This window comes from Pongo pygmaeus, chromosome 13 (assembly GCF_028885625.2).
Source record: "Pongo pygmaeus isolate AG05252 chromosome 13, NHGRI_mPonPyg2-v2.0_pri, whole genome shotgun sequence".
NCBI lineage: Eukaryota > Metazoa > Chordata > Mammalia > Primates > Hominidae > Pongo > Pongo pygmaeus.
In genome coordinates, this window is record NC_072386.2 from 106,837,278 (window position 1) to 106,853,816 (window position 16,539).

Consider the following 16,539-nt stretch of genomic DNA (forward strand, 5'->3'; position numbering starts at 1 on the left):
ATTTCTAATTTAGCCCAATTTTTTTTTAAGTCACCAGATTTGGAGCCTCATCTACAGCTCATCTCAGTTCATGGTGGAAACAGATATAGATGAATTGGTTAAATACTGCAAATGATATCATTCTTGCTGATCTAAAACTATTAGTATCATAATTATTATTATTTTTAAATAGTATACTTAATTTAATACAGTTTTTTTTTAGTATTTTTACCTAGAATTAGTATCTTGCATAAACATCAAACACATGTTCAGTTACCTGTAGATATCAAATATTTGTTGATATACTTTGTAGAAAACTAAATTTAGCTTATGGATGTTTCCCTAAGTAGGGGTGGGGGGGGTGGGGGAGGAAGAAAACTTTGGGGAAAAGAAGGGATATCATCTTAGCTAACAGGATTTTTCATGGAATGATGCAAGTTAATTTGCTCTGTCTGTAAAAGAATTTATGAAGAAATATGGACAGACTCAGCACTCAGTGAGGCCCTTAATGCATGAGTGCTGTCTTAAATGATCCATAGCAGCAGGTTCTACGTTACATAGATCGGGTAAAGGTGAAGGCAATGGATGAACGTTTTGATAATGACAATAATATTTATACACACTTCTTGAGTCTCTACTGTGCATGAAGCACTGTGCTACATTATTATCTCCTTGAGTTCTCCCACCCAACAGCCATGTGAGATAGGTCTTATTATAATACTTTACAGATAAACAATGAATGCACAAAGAGATTACAGAGGTTTTCTCAAGCTTCCACATCTGGTGAGATGTAGAACCAATACATGAACAGAGGGCCCAGATTCTCATCTGGATTCCCCATTGCATTGTTGTGTGATGTGACAACTCTGCAAACAAGTAAAGAGTGGCTGCATGCTGTCTGTTATATCCTAGGCACTGTGCCAGAAACTGGGGTGCTAGGATGATGGAGACTCTGTCACTTCCTTTGGCAAATTACAGCCTCTTATAAGTGGCTCTCAAGTAACAGGCAAAGGCAGTCAGTTTGACAAGTGCTGTGATAGATGGAGAAAGATGTCTATGGACACAGAGAAAGACGGCCACCCGCTCCAGCCCCAGAGGTCAAATAAGGTTTCGCAGAACCTCTTTATCTAATGATAGATCTGTCATGCCTAGAAGATATTTGTAGCGACCTGAATGTTTTGTTTAAACCAGTAGAACACTGTTTGGGTGGCGATGGAAGGGTGGTTGAAAGTAAGCTTTGTGGCTTAGGGAACCAGCCCAGGTATTTTTTTTTTAAAGTCTTTTCCAAAACAACCCATGCATTAGCTTAGAAGCACAAGGTCATCAGCAATTTCCAGCAAGCAAGATCCACTGCCAGACAATGCTGAGACCAGCTAGAAATACAAACTTCTCCTTTACTCATAGGTGTGCAGACACGAGAGGACTTGGGTGGCTCCTTGGAGATCAATTCAATGCCCTAGCCATCTTAAGGATTGATTGCAAGGCATTATCCTGCTACTCTGACACCTCTTAAAAGCAACAAACATTGCCCAGTGTTAATTGCCTGGGTGAAAGGCAAAGTCTAAGGCCTCTTCCATGCTGTGACAGGTCCCAGCTGGTCTCTGGGGAGGGAGGGACAGCTGTCACACACTCTGCAGAGAACTCCCAAGGCAAAGTGGGAATGGGGACTGTGATTCCTTGAGCATCTTCTATGTGTCACCCACTGTGCCGACCACTTTAAGCTACTCAGAGGCGTAGGACTAATTATCTCCATTTTAGCACATGAGAAAACTGAAGTTCAGCATCCGCAGGAGCACTATTCAGTGGATTTTTCTGCAATGATGGAAATGTGTTCTATGCTGTCCGTTACAGTAGCCACTAGCTACATGTGGTTCCTGAATACTTGAAATGTGGCTATTATGACTGAGGATTGGAATTTTAATTATAATTCATTTCAATTAATTTAAATTTAAATTGTCACAGAAATATCAGATCAAGAGGTCAAGTGACTTAGTCAAGATTATACAGTTAGTTTGAGACATGGGGTTCTAAACCCAAGTGTTTTGTTTTTTAAAGGATGACCGTTTTCCAGAAAGCAATAACCTATCCAGACTTTCAGGTTTTGCTCCTCCTTCTCATCACCTAAGCCCAATTCAAAGATCATTGCTCATTTTCTGCCCATCCCAACCCTTTGCAAAATCATCCTTAGGTGGTGGAAATAATTCCAACAAAAACAAAGGGGGCATTAGTATTTCGTAACAGTGTAGTCTCACAGCCCTTGGAGTTCTTGACACCAAGAAATGACACACCCGATGGAGAAAGCAAAACTTTCCAATGGAAGGATGACTAAATTTGAATGCATGAATGAAAAAAAAAATGTTACCTTTAAGTATATTGGGGGAATAAGAAGGATATCAAGGCAGGGAGTGGTGAAGGAACAGAATCTCTACATTTTCCTTCAAATATGGTTTTTTTAAGATCAGAGACAAGGAAATGTCCATGAGACTTCCTAGACACTGGGAGGAAGACCATTTATTTGTTCATTAGTTCTTCCATGTCTTACTCCCATCTGACTAGTTAACTGACTTGAGATCTCAGAGAATGAGTTGGAATCAGGAATTCTACTTTGTCATCAGAAACACAAAGCAAGGCAAATGTGAAAGTATCTTATAAATCCATACCTTTTAGAAATCTCATTTTGAAGATGAAGAAACAGAGACTCAGACAGAGAAAGGGATTTGTGCAAGGTCTCACTGAAGGTTCATGGCCCAGGGAGGGACTTTTCCATGTCCAGCCATGGTTTTAAGACTAAATTGGCAAATTTCTCTTCCATATCTGCTCTGCAGAGACCAAGGTGAACAATGCGATGACATGAATAAGATCAATGGTGACGGCTGCTCCCTTTTCTGCCGACGAGAAGTTTCCTTCAATTGTATTGGTACGTCTTTTTCATTTCTTGTGGCCTTCATGAAGAAATGAACGGTGCTGAATGGTTGGTCAATTATAATGCCAACAATAGTTATGACTAAATGATGATTCACTCCTTTGTATTACACCTGTTTATTGAGTGCCTCCTACGTGCCAGGCACTGTTTTCAATATCAGGAAATACAGCAGTGAAAAAACAAACAAACAAAGCAATCCCTCAAGAGCTTAAGCTCTCATAGATGATGCCAATGACAGGTAACTTCTTTCGATCAAGCTTTACCTTACAAACATCCCTGCTTTTCTTCACACTAACTGTCCAGGATGGATATTACTGGAGATGTTTTAAGGCTTTTATTCCTACTTCAGAGATAAGAAAAAATCAAACGCCAGAAAAATTTCAAAAGTTGTCCAGAGTTATACAGGTCAAAACTGATTAAAGACAGAATCAGGACTTGAACCTGATTTTGTCTGATTCTCAAGCACATGCTCAACTCATTTTGCTTTTCAACCTCCAGCCGTGATCCAGGAACCACCAGGGTCCCCTCTGCAGACTCAGAACCTTGGGCAGTCTCTCTGATCTGAGGAAGGAGGAATAGCAGACCAGCCTGTGTTTAGAAAGCAAATGTCCTTTTCCCACCTTCACCGAGTCATTTGGGAAATTTGTTTTCCTCTGCCTTCTCTTGGAGTCTGGCTGATCTTGTTGTTTCAGCTCCACTTGGGAGGCCCTGGTCAGCCCCGGGCTGGTAAACAGACAGGGGTTGGGGGGGCAGGGGTGGAATTTTGAGTTGGCCCAGATGAGATCATACTTCCTTTAAGATGCAAATCGATACCTGAAGATCAAAGGTCCCCCAGCTAATCCCCTGGGCTGGAGGTGAAAACTAATCACAATTCATTTGCAAGTACAAAAGACAGAGGTGCTCTATCTGAAGAGAGAAGGGGCAGTTACAGGGGATGAAAACCTTCGTGGGAAGATTTCTCACTGACAGGCAATTTTCTAGGACTAAAGAGGAAAAGATAGCATTGCATCCTCGCATCTGCAGTGCATTACAGGGGTGCATTTAGACATTCTTTCTCCCAGTAGATTGTGAGCTCTGTGACGGTGAAGACCATGTACCACGTGTCTCCTATTCAATTCTCAACACACATTTGTTGAGCACCTACTATCTTCTTGGCACCCAGTAGGGGTTGAGCAACACAATAGAAGTGCTCTGTAAATATTTATGGTTGGAAGATAGGAAGATGCCCCAGGAGGAAAGACATGGGAGTTTCTAGGCAGGGCCTTGGATTTTAAATTGCCAAAAAATTTTCTCTCCTCTGTTGATTTGAATATGATCCAGTCCGTAGTAAAAGCTTGATATTAGCCTAGTGGTGTGGTGGAAAGAACGTTGGATTAAAATTAAGAAAACCAGGTTATAGTGCCAGCTGTGCTGAGAACTTACATAAAGCTGGCCAAGTGGCTTCCCTAGTCTTGGCCTCAGTTTACCTACTGTAAATTTTTAAATGATTGGGTTAAGTGGTCTTAACTTAACTCTTAAGAGCCTTACCTGCACTTCTGTTGTGTGATTTTTTGAGGTGGGTGACTGAATTCCTTCTAATTGTGAACTCTACCTGAGCCAAACTCTTACCTTTGTCGTCATCCTTATGGCAACCAACACTAGTCCCAGACCATGCTGAAAAATATCTGCCTATTTTACTTGCACTAATGTGGCATGTAGCTTATATGCTTCTGGAAAGAAAGTAGGATGGGGTGAAGGTAGAATATGGTACCCTGAAAGAGATGCTTGACCCTTGACATTCATCTGCTATGTTGATTTAGAGCTCTGCAATGATCAGGAAAAATAAGGATATCTCTAATAGGTAGAAGCTTCTCATCCATGGAAGGGGTCTGCAAACTATGGTCCATAGGCCATAGCCAGCCTGCTCCCTGTAATTGTAAATAAAGATTTATTGGAACACAGTCACACTCATTTGCATATTGACTAGGGCTGCTTTCATGCTACAATGAAAGAGTTGAGTGATGACAGCAGAGATTCTATGACCCAAAGAAACTAAAATATTTATTATCTCATATTTTACCTATGAAGTTTATCAACCCTTGTTCCATGGATTTGGGATATTTTATATGCTTGTTTACTGGAGACAGGTGCAGAGAGTAGGTGAAAATTATAATGTGGTTCACCATTTCTTATTAACAAAAAACTGCATTTTAAACATACAGTGTAGATGGGAGTGGTGGCGGGAACCCATAATCCCAGCTACTCTGGAGGCTGAGGCAGGAGAATCACTTGAACCCAGGAGACGGAGGTTGCAGTGAGCCGAGATCGTGCCATTGCATTCCAGCCTGGGTGACAGAGCGAGACCCTGTCTCAAAATAAAATAACAAAGATGAGGGAGTTTCCAAGAGGATGAGACTGAGATCCTTCTAGATTCATTTTGTAGATGGTTATTCTCTACCAGATTCTGTGTTCTGCTGCTGATGGTGATGTTTGCTGAATGCTTCTTATATACCAAGCACATTTATAAACTCTTATTCTCGTAACAACTCTTTTACTGAACTGCTCTTTCAAAAGAGGAAGTTGAGGTATGGGGTGATGATCTAAGGATACACGGTTAAGTGGTGGAGCTGGAATTTAAACCCAGAAAGCCTGACTCCAGAGCTCACTATGGTAAGCTACCTGCAAAAAAAAAAAAAAAAAGATAACTCCAGGTCTTGCAGGCTTTCAGGGTGAATGAAAAAAAATATTGCAAAACAAGTCATTTCACAAATTAATGGAATGGAATACAAAACCATCAGTGGTGTGGACAGTGTCCAGGGAAGCCTCTCTGTTACCCCTGTATGTTGAGTGGAGTTTGTGTTACAGGAGAGCCTTCAGCTACGCCCTTCACTGGCCACTTAAAATCTCATTATAGACACTCACAGAGATACAGGCATTCCAGAGATCCCAGCTCCCAGAGACTACATTCCAAGGACAAATCATGTAGGTGAAGTCTAGAAAACTATCTTCCTCTGAAAGGAACAGCTGAAAAATAGACAGTGAATCTTTACTCCCAGCAGACCAATCTTTAATGAGTCAGAGAAGAGAGACAAGTGTGGGAGGCTGTGCTGAGGTTGACATTGTTCCCATGATTGCATTTGTTAAGACAGTGGTCAAGATAACAGCCAGGAGTTCAGGCATACCATGACTTAGATGTGTAACTTTGGCTAAGCCTCAGTGTTCTCATGTAGAAAATGGTAAAAGCCCTAGAACCCAACAGTGGAAGATATTTACCAACATTTTTGGATGCTTTCTATCAGAATTTCCTTCCTAGACTTAGGAGATAATTATTCTAATAAGGAAGAGACCAACGCTTAGTATAGAAGTTGATTATACAAGCATCTCCTTCTCCCCGTCTTCTGGGTAGCTTGAGTGTGGGTATATACAACCTAGGCTTTCCCTCTGCCCTCCAGTCAGACACAACAACCCAAGACTTTAAATTGGAAGCTAGTAGTGATTAGACTTAGGGATACTGTAGACACCATTTTGCTGAGGATGGTGGGAGTAGCCACATCCATACCAGCCTCCTAAGTACCAGGGAAGGCATCTAGCATCAAAGCTGAGATAGCTATGCACAGCACCAGCTCTGGATCCCCTCACTAAACTAGTTCTGGGATCTAATCTTGGGCTTGGAATTGAGCCTCAGAGCATGCAAGCCTGGCTCTCCAGAGAGTGTTCCATACGTATCCAATATTCTTTGAACAAATTTTGCTTGTTTGTTTTGCTTAAGTTATCCAAAGTTGGTTTTTGTTGACTGTCACTCAGAATCTTGACTGAAAATTATTGCCATAAGATAATGTGAGATTTAACCCCATTTCTAGCAAGTTGGATGTGCTTGATGCACATTAGCTATTACTTTTCTCTATGTGTGTTTGTGTGGAATGTTGGAGGCACAGGATACCAGCAACAACCACCATTTATGGATATCCACTAGGTGATAGGTTCTTCATACGCATCTTTGTTTTCTGTGAACTACGGGTGGTCTCTTGTTTCCATATGTGAGATCTGAGGTCTCTTATGACATCTTAACTTGCACCAGGTCACACAGCACACAGAGGTGTGATCCTGTCTCCAGTCTGAGTAGAGAACCTGGCTTTTTCTACCCTGCCACTCTGCCTCTCCATTTGAATGACTTTCTTCCTTCCACCGTTCTTTCTTTGTTCTTCTTTTCTCTTCACCTCTTCCTCTTCCCGCTTTTTCCTCTCCTCCTCCTCCTCTTCCTTCACTCCTTCTTCTGCCTCTTATTCTTCTCCTTTTTCCCCTTCTCTTCCTCCACCTCTTCTACCTTCTTGTCCTTCTCCTGCTTCCATTTAGAAGGGCTGATGTTTTCTCTGGCTTAGTAACACCAGCGTTAGGGTGGGTGACAGATTTATGGTGACATTCCCATTCACTTTTCAGAAGCCCACACATCCGGAAATATTCCCAAGGTGCCAGTGTGTTATTATGCAACACCCTGGGGACTTCCCATTCTCAATTTCCCACCCCTGGTGCCCTCATCCCCCAGCACATAATAAGTTGCTTGTTAAAATGAACACCACCCACATGACCTCTCAGGCAAGGCAGGCTTCATCCCCTTGCAATGTGGAAGTTATCTTGTCTTTTTTTCCCCTCTTTTAAAAATATAACATACACCAGGCCTGAGGTTTCAGTGAAAAAATGTGGTATCAGTAAAATGATAACTCTCCCCAACAGGCACTGGCTGCAGGCATTGTTCACAGCATTGGGAATTCTGTCTCTAAAGCACTGAGTCATAAACTACAGACAGGCTGCTGATAAAAGCTGAAGGAGGTGGGGTAATAGTCAAATTAGTCAGACAAAATGTGAAGGGTCCCCAAAAGGGGTTATACTTTGTAATATATCTTTAGCTGGTGCTGGAAATGTGCTCCCTTCTGGGATGGAATCTAGTGCATTACAGGAGATGCAGCTGTGGAGAAGCCCTCATGCTCTGTTTTGACTTTCCACCCTGTATTCTTCAGCATAGTTGGGTCCAGGTCCCAGTTTAGATCTAGAGGCCTCCTGGCTGCAGCTTAGCACCTCAGAGCCTCAGTTTCTTCCTTTGTGAAATTAGGGAGACTGGACTGAGGACTCTAAAGCTTCTTCCCTCATCTGATACTGAGGAATCTCCGATTGGTCAAACAGCTATTTAAAGGCTTTCGGTTTCAAATCCTGCTTGACGCTGATATATAGTTAAGAAAACAAAGCGAAAGGGACCCCCACGTCGTCTTTCCCAGATGTGGAGGCATTCCCTGTGTGTCTCTTTTTCTCCCTCCCTCCCCACTCCTCTTCTCTCCCCTACTCCTGCCATTAGCATCACTTTGTGATCCCTGACACAGCATCCCCAGCCCTGTCCTAGAGCCAGGGCCAGTAACTCAATTAGCAACCCTCAGCCCCAGCTCCCTCCCCTCCTCTATGAGGCACATCGAGGTGGGGAGAAGAATTCAGTCTGCCTCCACACCAGTTGCTGAGAGGGGCAGGGGTTCACCGAGCCTTGTGGCCCCTCTGTCAGGCTGCTCTGGCCTGCTCTGAGCCAAGGCGAGAAAGGAAAACAAGAAGATGAATCGCCACGTCTTCTTGGTGGAGGTTCCGATGAGACTTTAGAACAACAGTGACTGAAAAGGAAAACAGCATCTGCTGGAGGAGAGGGGGAAGAATGGGCTCTGCTGGGAGTTGCATTTATTATTATTTTTCTTTCTAACAACGTGAAATCATAATAGATGATCCACCTCTCACCTTAACAAAATTAAAATTAAGAAAACAAAATAAAACTTCTCCAGACTGCATGTATTCAATCAGACCTCCCTCCGTGGAAAACGTAGTAACTTTCCCCAGAACACGTTTTTGAAATAAAGCTTCCCTTGGCTTGAAGGCAGGCCTATGAAAGAGGAAAAAGAAAGAGGAATATAGGTGGGGGTCATGATGGTAGTGATTAAGGTGACGACGAGGGTGATAATATGTCAGCTAGGTTGGTGGCATTCTTAACACTGGAGTAATGACATAGGGTATCATTGTTAAGAACATGGATCCTGGGTGGAAAGCCTGTCCCTGACACTTAGCTTGTGTCGCAGTTTTCTCATTCATAAAATGGGTTAGTAAGTTCCTACTTCTTAGAATTATTGTGAGGAAAAACAAGTTTATATTTGTAAAGCATTTAAAATGGTGACACCTGCCTGACAAGTGTTATAGATGTGTTTGCTACTGATGCTATTATTGTCATAATTAATATTTTTTATTTTAATTTTTTATTTTTTGAGACAGAATCTCACTTTGTCACCCAGCTGGGGTGCAGCAGCATGATCTGGACTCACTGCAACCTCCGCCTCCCGGGTTCAAGTGATTCTCCTGCCTCAGCCTCCCAAGTAGCTGGGATTACAGGCACGTGCCACCACACCCAGCTACTTTTTGTAGAGACAGAGTTTCACCATGTTGGACAGGCTGGTCTCAAACTCCTGACCTCAGGTGATCTGCCTGCCTTGGCCTCCCAAAGTGCTGGGATTACAAGCATGAGCCACCACGCCTGACCGAATAATATGATTAATTCAGGAGTTGTATCCATCTTCCCAGAAACCCTATGAGATAAACAACGTTTATCCCCATTTTGTAGAGGAAAAAACTGTGGTTCAGAGAGATTTAGTAACTTGCCTACAGTTACACAGAGAAATAGCGGACGTGAGATTCACAGCATCTAGGCAGAGTCTACACATTTTAACCATGAAGTTATTCCATTTATTAGATACCCAACTGTGCCAGTTTTTCTGCTAAGAACTCTTTGTAAAAATGATTTCATTCACCCTCCCAGCAACTCTGTAGAGTCAAAATAACTACACCATTTTGCTGGTCAGAAAATTGAGGTGTTGAGAGGTTAAGTGAATATCCAAAGTCATATAGCCAGGTAGGTCAGAGAAGGAGACTTCAGAGTTTGTCTGTCTGCCCTAAAGCCTATGTCCATTTCCAGACTAACTCTTGAAACAGCCAGAGAGTGTTTCTCTTTTCCACTATTTCTGTTTGGTGCCATTGAATCACAGCAGGAAACAAAAGTGAATGCACATGTCCTTGTGCCATTTTCATGAGTCATGAAACAACAATTTTCAGTTATTATCACCCTATAAATGTTCCATGGCATAAAGCTCATACCCCCAATGGAGGGTCATTCTGTATTTTAGGCTGTATTTTTATTTTTAACAGGTCACCCTCCATTGACAGTAGCCAAATCGTGTTTTTAGCATAGAATGTGTTTGGCACTTAATAAAGTTGTCATAGCAACGTTGGAGACAGAGGAGCTTGAGTTCAAATGTCTATTGGTTGCAATTACTACATGGGTCATTTTAGGCATCTCTCAATCCCTCTGAGTCTTGGTTTCCTCTTCTGAAAAATGGACGTAATTATAACACCTATAGTTTTGTTTAGAAAAAGAATGACATAACATCTATAGAGTGTTTAGCACAATGCACAGCAGTTAGTGGACAATCAAGGATGTCAGTTAACGCCACCTCTTCTTCCCCTTCCTCATTGCCTGTCTCAATTGTGAGTGATGCAAAGGCAGCCAACCCATCATCAGCAAAAATGGTCCTGAGCCAAATCCTGATGCTAAATTACAGTGGTGCCATTTGCAAAATGACCAAACCTCCTAGTTCTCAGTTTCCCCACTGTAAAATAATGAGGGAATTTGATGAGCTCCCAGGGAGCTTTCAGCTCCGATTTTTAGGATTTAAATCCCAGGTTGTTATTGTTTTAAAACTGGTGCATTTTAAAAGAAATCAAGGCTTGGGGAAGAGAAAGGAATTCCTTTCACCCAAAGGGTCAAAGGGGGTCACTGAGGGGACAAAAGAGCAGGAAAAGGAGGCGATGGGGCGGAAGGCTGACGTGCGGGCAGCACCAAAGATCTGAAGTACTCAACAGGGAGGTCTGATGGATGCATTCAAACACCCTTGAGTCAGCACCGGTTAGGATCAAGCTTGCCATCCTGCCTCAGACCAAGGCTTACCACCTCCTTTGGAAACCCGGGAGGCCTACCCCACAGAGAGGCAGGGCTGGAATGAAAAGAAACAGAACGGCCTCTGACGCCAGAAGGGAAGAATTCTAGCCCGCAGCCCAGGTCAGCTTCCTGACTCTCAGGAAGGGGTCAGGCTCAGGGAACCGACTTGGTGCTTGCTTGAATATGAGGAATCGAGACCAAACTTTGATGTGTGCCTTTGAAAGGCAGCCAGAGTCCAAGGCAGGTGAATCTGGGTAGCCAAGAACAAGGACTTCATTGTGATATTTAAAGTCACCAGAAATTCATCTGCACATACATGTGCCTTGATGTACATCAGTGCTGTTATGACTGAGGCGGCCTGGGAGAGGGTAGAGGCCTCTGGGCTGGGTATCAGGGCCTTTTCTTAGCTCCTGGCTCTCAGTCGTTTCTTGGAGTCCATGTTGGGTTGGAAAAGACATTCAATATTCATGAGCTGTGATCTCTACTTGAAGGGAGTGCCCTGAGGGAAATTGAAATATTAAGCAAGTGAGGGATATAGACCTAATTGTAGCCTCGTTTTCTTTTTGGACAGAAAAGTAATGTGTCTAAAATAAAATGATGGATGGGCAGTAAGGTTTGTGTGAAAACCTCACTGCTAGAGCCTGCAGGAAAAAATCGGCTGCTTGCCCCAATGTATGCAGTCAGACCCAGGCAGAAGATTCTGCAAATTGGCTGCTGGATGATGTCGTTCATTCGTTTAGTTCATATTTTTTGATGCCTGCTGTATGCCAGGCACCGTGCTTGTTTCAAAGAAAACAGCAGTGAAAAAGGAAGGCCAGGGAGGTTAGGAAAATGATACAAATAATTATTTAAGTGTCATTGTTGAAAATGGCACTAAGTGGAAAGACTTGGAAGTATATAACCAAAGGGCCTCCTTTACAATGAGGGGGTCAAGGAGATCTCCTTGAGGATTTGACATTTAAGCTGAGACTTGAGGGTTGAGTAGGATGTGGACTCTTTAGGGAGATATGGAACAGGTAACTGAGCAAGGATTGCAAGAAGTTAAGACTATTCAATTCCCAAGGCAGAGAAGAACTTTTGAAGAGGGAAAAGGAAGTCAGCATGGCTGGACTGTAGTGAACAAAGGAGGGATGAGGCTGAAGTAGACTTCAGGCTCTGATTTCTCAGGCCCTTGAGGACTATGGTGAAGCTGCTATTTATGGCATGAAGGAAGGAGAAGGTGACTCAAGCGTGTGCCTTCTACACTCTCTACCAAGCCCTGCCCTGGGCATAATAGCCATGTGCATGCTTGCACGGACCAGGTGTCAGTAAACCATCACCCATGGCCAACCCAACCTGCTGCCTGTTTTCATAGACAAATTTTACTGAAACACAACTATGCTCCTTTGTTTACATATTTGCCACTACAAAGGCAGAGTTCAGTCATTCCAACAGAAATCTTGTATGGACCACAAAGCCAAAATATTTACCATCTGGTCCTTTACTGAAAAGTTGTTGACGGCTGGCAGAGGTGGATGAGTATACAGTTGGCCTGTCATATCCTCGGATCTTACATCCTCAGATTCAACCAATCTCAGATACAAAATATTTGAAACTAACTGACTAAATAAATAACACTACGACAATTTAAAAACAGTGCAAATAGAAAAACAATAAAGTATTTCCAATGTATTAAGTTTTGTGAATAATCTAGAGCTGATTTAAAGTACATGGTAGGGTGTGCATAGGTCATATGCAAATACTAAGGGACTTTATATAAGGGTCTTGAATATCTTCAGATTTTTGTATCCGAGGGGGTCCAGAGACCAATGCTTCGAAGATACCTAGAGATGACTGTGTAAGTGGGTAAAAGTATAGCCAGTTGGGCAGAATAAGCCAGATGAGAGAGAGAGAGCGAGGAGTCAGACAATCATTTTATCCATTTCCCTCCTGAGCCTATACCAGCATAGCTATAATTTCACTGACTCCTCATGTATTTTACTTCCACATCTGTGTCCCTTACCCTTAAGGGAAGAAGCCTTGCCATCTACCCTCGTGTCCCAACATCCAGCTCGAGCCAATCATTGAGACACTGAAACAAATGACACTTTGAGGCTAAAAAGGGTGGCCAGAGGAACCCAAACAGATGACCTTCCAAAAGGTTTAGGCAGCATCCAGGATCCTCCCCTGACCAGTAGAAGGGACTATGTTGATATTTATGGAGAACCTGCTGCAGTAGCTCATTTCAAACCCACAGCGCCCCTGGCTGCCAGGTATTGTTAAAACCACATTCCAGGTGACACAACAGAGCCCCCAAATGTTTAAGTGACTTTTGAGAATGTGGCCTCCATTCAATAAATATTTACTGAGCTGGGAAACCACCCACCAGACAAGCAAATCTTCCTGAGTGCTGCATCTTATGCCAGGCCAACTGCCTCACACCCCACTTAACCATCCTCTTGATTTTCCCAAGGCTACGGGAAGGTAGGGGCCATTATTCCCCACTTTACATGAGGAGAAGTTGAGGCTCAAGAAGATGAAATGGCCTATTCAAAGCGGGTGCTTATTAAGTGACAGAATGGAGATTTGAACCAAGATCTGCCCAACTTCAAAACTAAAGTCACCAGAAGACCTTCTCCAAAATATGAAACCTTTAGAACAAGAAGGAGCCAGTGAGAAATATACAGTCATCCCTCAGTATCCTTGGGTGATTTCTTCCGGGACCTCTGTGAACACCAGAATCTGTGGCTGCTCAATTCCCTGATATAAAATGGAGTAGTATTTGCATGTAACCTACGCACACCTTCCTGTATACTTCAAATCATCTCTAGATTACTTCTAATACCTAATACAATGTAAATGCTACATAAATAGTTGTTATACTGTAATGTTTAGGGAATAAGGACAAGAAAAAATGTCTATACATGTTTAGTACAGATAGAATTTTATTTTGCATCTCTTGAATTCACAGATGGAGAACCCATGAATATGGAGGGCCAACTGTATAGACTGCATATATTTCCACCCTTTTTCCATCTCACCATCTCAGACAAAAGTCATAATAGTACACATAACTCAAATTATTAATTTAATTAAATTAATTGGATAAAATTCACTCAGGCTTTTTCTCTATTAATTGCACTAGTTAATCACATTAATGCTATGAGGTAGTTTTAACATTATACAGGCATTGTAAGTAAGGAAATGGAGGTGCAGAGATGTTACGTTCCCCGTAAGAGATTCTAGCCCTGGAAGTCTCTGGCTCTTAAGCCCTCAGGCTTAACTACTAATTTATGCTACATCTCCATCATTAAGGTTATCTAATAAAGTGTGTACTCTCAAGAGCTGAACAGCCTAGCAGCAAACAGATAATGAGAAGGGGAAACAATGCAGGGAGCTAAAGAAATCTTCACATAACAAAAGGATCCCAGGGTCTTTTTAAGACACACTGTCTGAAGTGTTTGTTTACAGATCATTAAATACTTAACAGAGGAAGAAACTAAAAACCACCGACTTTCTCTAGGCCAATACTGATTAAGTACCAAAGAGATGTTAACATAAAGCAAATAAGAAATTATAATAATTATTAAAGGACTGAGTTTTTTTCATTTTAACTTACTGGACAGAAAGATAAAATAGCCCAGGTCCAGTGCCTGTCACTCTGCCCTCAAGCACACGGTTGCTTTTCTCTCTCCTCCAGGCAGCAGCCATGGTGGTCCTGCAATCAGCCTAAGATGCATGTGACCAGGCTCACACTGGTTTTTGTCTATATTAAGCACCTGCTGCATACAAAGTTCTGTGCAATGCAGGGTTAAGCAGCAGAAACCTTTGTTAGAGGGCTGCAGAAGACAGTGGTCATTAAAGATATGAAGGGATTGGCATTAGAGGCCCCCGGGAGCAGTGGAAAGCCCCTGGTGGCGGAGGGGTGCGGGGGAGGGGGGTTGGTGAGCCTGGGAAAGATTTCTGGACAGTGGGACTCAGATAAGACCAGGTTTGACACTCTGCCACTATAAAGATCCAGACAGAGGGTGTTTCTCTATACAGTGAGTGCACCAGTCCTAAAGGAAGCTACTCCAGGGAAGTCACAGGGGGTGAGTAGGCAGTTCTCATCCCATAGCAAGCAGTAGTTTCTGGGCAGAGGCATAACATGATGAGAGCAGTATTTTAAAAAAGATCAACCTCCCTGAATGGGATGCTCTTCAAGGGCCAACAAAATACTCTTGGCAAACTGACCCAAAGAGAAATCAGGGTGATTTTAGCTTTCAACAGCAGTCAGAAACCCAGCCCAAATTATCCATAAGTTTAAATTAAACTATCAGCCGCCGTTGGCAGAACTCTGAAAGGTCCTGGCTGGAGTTGGTTCCTCAGTTTAGGAGTCCAAAACCACGTGTATAACTTGAGTTCAGCCTCATTACCAAGGAAGGGTCTCCACAAGAGTCTGAAATCCCGTTTCCATTTGTCCGTGTGCTTTTTGCCAAGAGAACTTCTAAAGGGACAGGGAGGGAGGAAAAGCTGATTGACCTGCCCCGAAGCACAAGGACCACTTGTCTGCCTCAGGCTTCATCCCCAAAATAGTTTTTCCGCCTGAGAAGTAGGAGTGATATTCTTGACTTCATAGGATTGTTATGATATATCGCTTTATTAATTTATAAACTTATTCATTCATCACATAGGCTTTTATTTATTGAGCACCTCTTATGTGCCAGGTTGATGCTAGGCACCAAGGATGCCTGTGTTTGTGACAGTTCCTGTCTTCCAGAAAGTGATCAACAAATATTGATTATTATGGCTAACAAAAATAATAATCTGGTTCTTACTCACAAGTAGAGAGTGACCTGTCCCTGGAAGAGATTGAGCAGAAATTTGAGAATCATTCTTTAGGGAAGCCATGCATGAGATTCTATTAAATAGCATGTTCAAACAGACATATTTCAGTATTTTTCTCTTTTGTCTTATCTGGCTCTTTCTTGAAATTCAGAACTCCTGGTACCTGTGAAGTGTTAGCCTCTTCTGTTTTTCTTAACTTTTCTGGCTATCTCTCCACAGACCTTCTTTCACCTACTCTTTAAGTATCAGCAGTCTCCAATGTTCCATAATAGGCACACTTCTTATTCTCCATTCTCTCCTTGTATGACTCCAAAATCTCTATCTTTAGTCTGGGCCTTTTTTTTTTTTTTTTTTTGACCCATGAACTTGTATATCTACTTGCTCTACTTTGACGCCCCACGGGAACTCACATTCGACACATCTTACACAAAGCTTGCCATCTTTCTTTCCAGGCCTGCTGCAAGTGTTTTTCCTAATCTCAACTGGTGGCGCCAGTAGCCAACCAGACATTTAAACAGAAGCTTGGGAAACATCCATAACTCTTCCTTCTCTGCCATTTCCCACATCCAAATAATTGCCATTCTTCCCATTTTACTTTGAAAACGTTATCTTGTCTGCGTCCAAATCAGTCTGTCTCGCCCTATGACTATTACTCTACCTGAGGCCCCCTTCAGCTCCTGATTAGGCTTTTATAAGATAATGCTTGTAAAATGAACATGTTGCTTGTTCATTTTTTTTGCTTGCCCCAATCTACCTGCCCATAGGTGACAGCAAGCTTCCTAAAGTGCAGACACCTTTTGTTGCTCTCCAATTGACAGTGTCAGATGGCTCCATGTTGCCC

General features: G+C 42.5%; 1 protein-coding gene across 2 annotated transcripts in view; it reads left to right on the forward strand.

Annotated features, from left to right (window-relative positions):
* The window catches only part of PAPPA (pappalysin 1), a 246,970-nt gene that overhangs the window by 115,107 nt on the left and 115,324 nt on the right, over positions 1-16,539 (forward strand). For both annotated transcript variants that reach the window (XM_054502141.2, XM_063649861.1), the window contains exon 9: positions 2,805-2,896. In XM_054502141.2, coding sequence (XP_054358116.1) covers positions 2,805-2,896 — 92 coding nt within the window. The remainder of the gene's footprint in view (positions 1-2,804; positions 2,897-16,539) is intronic.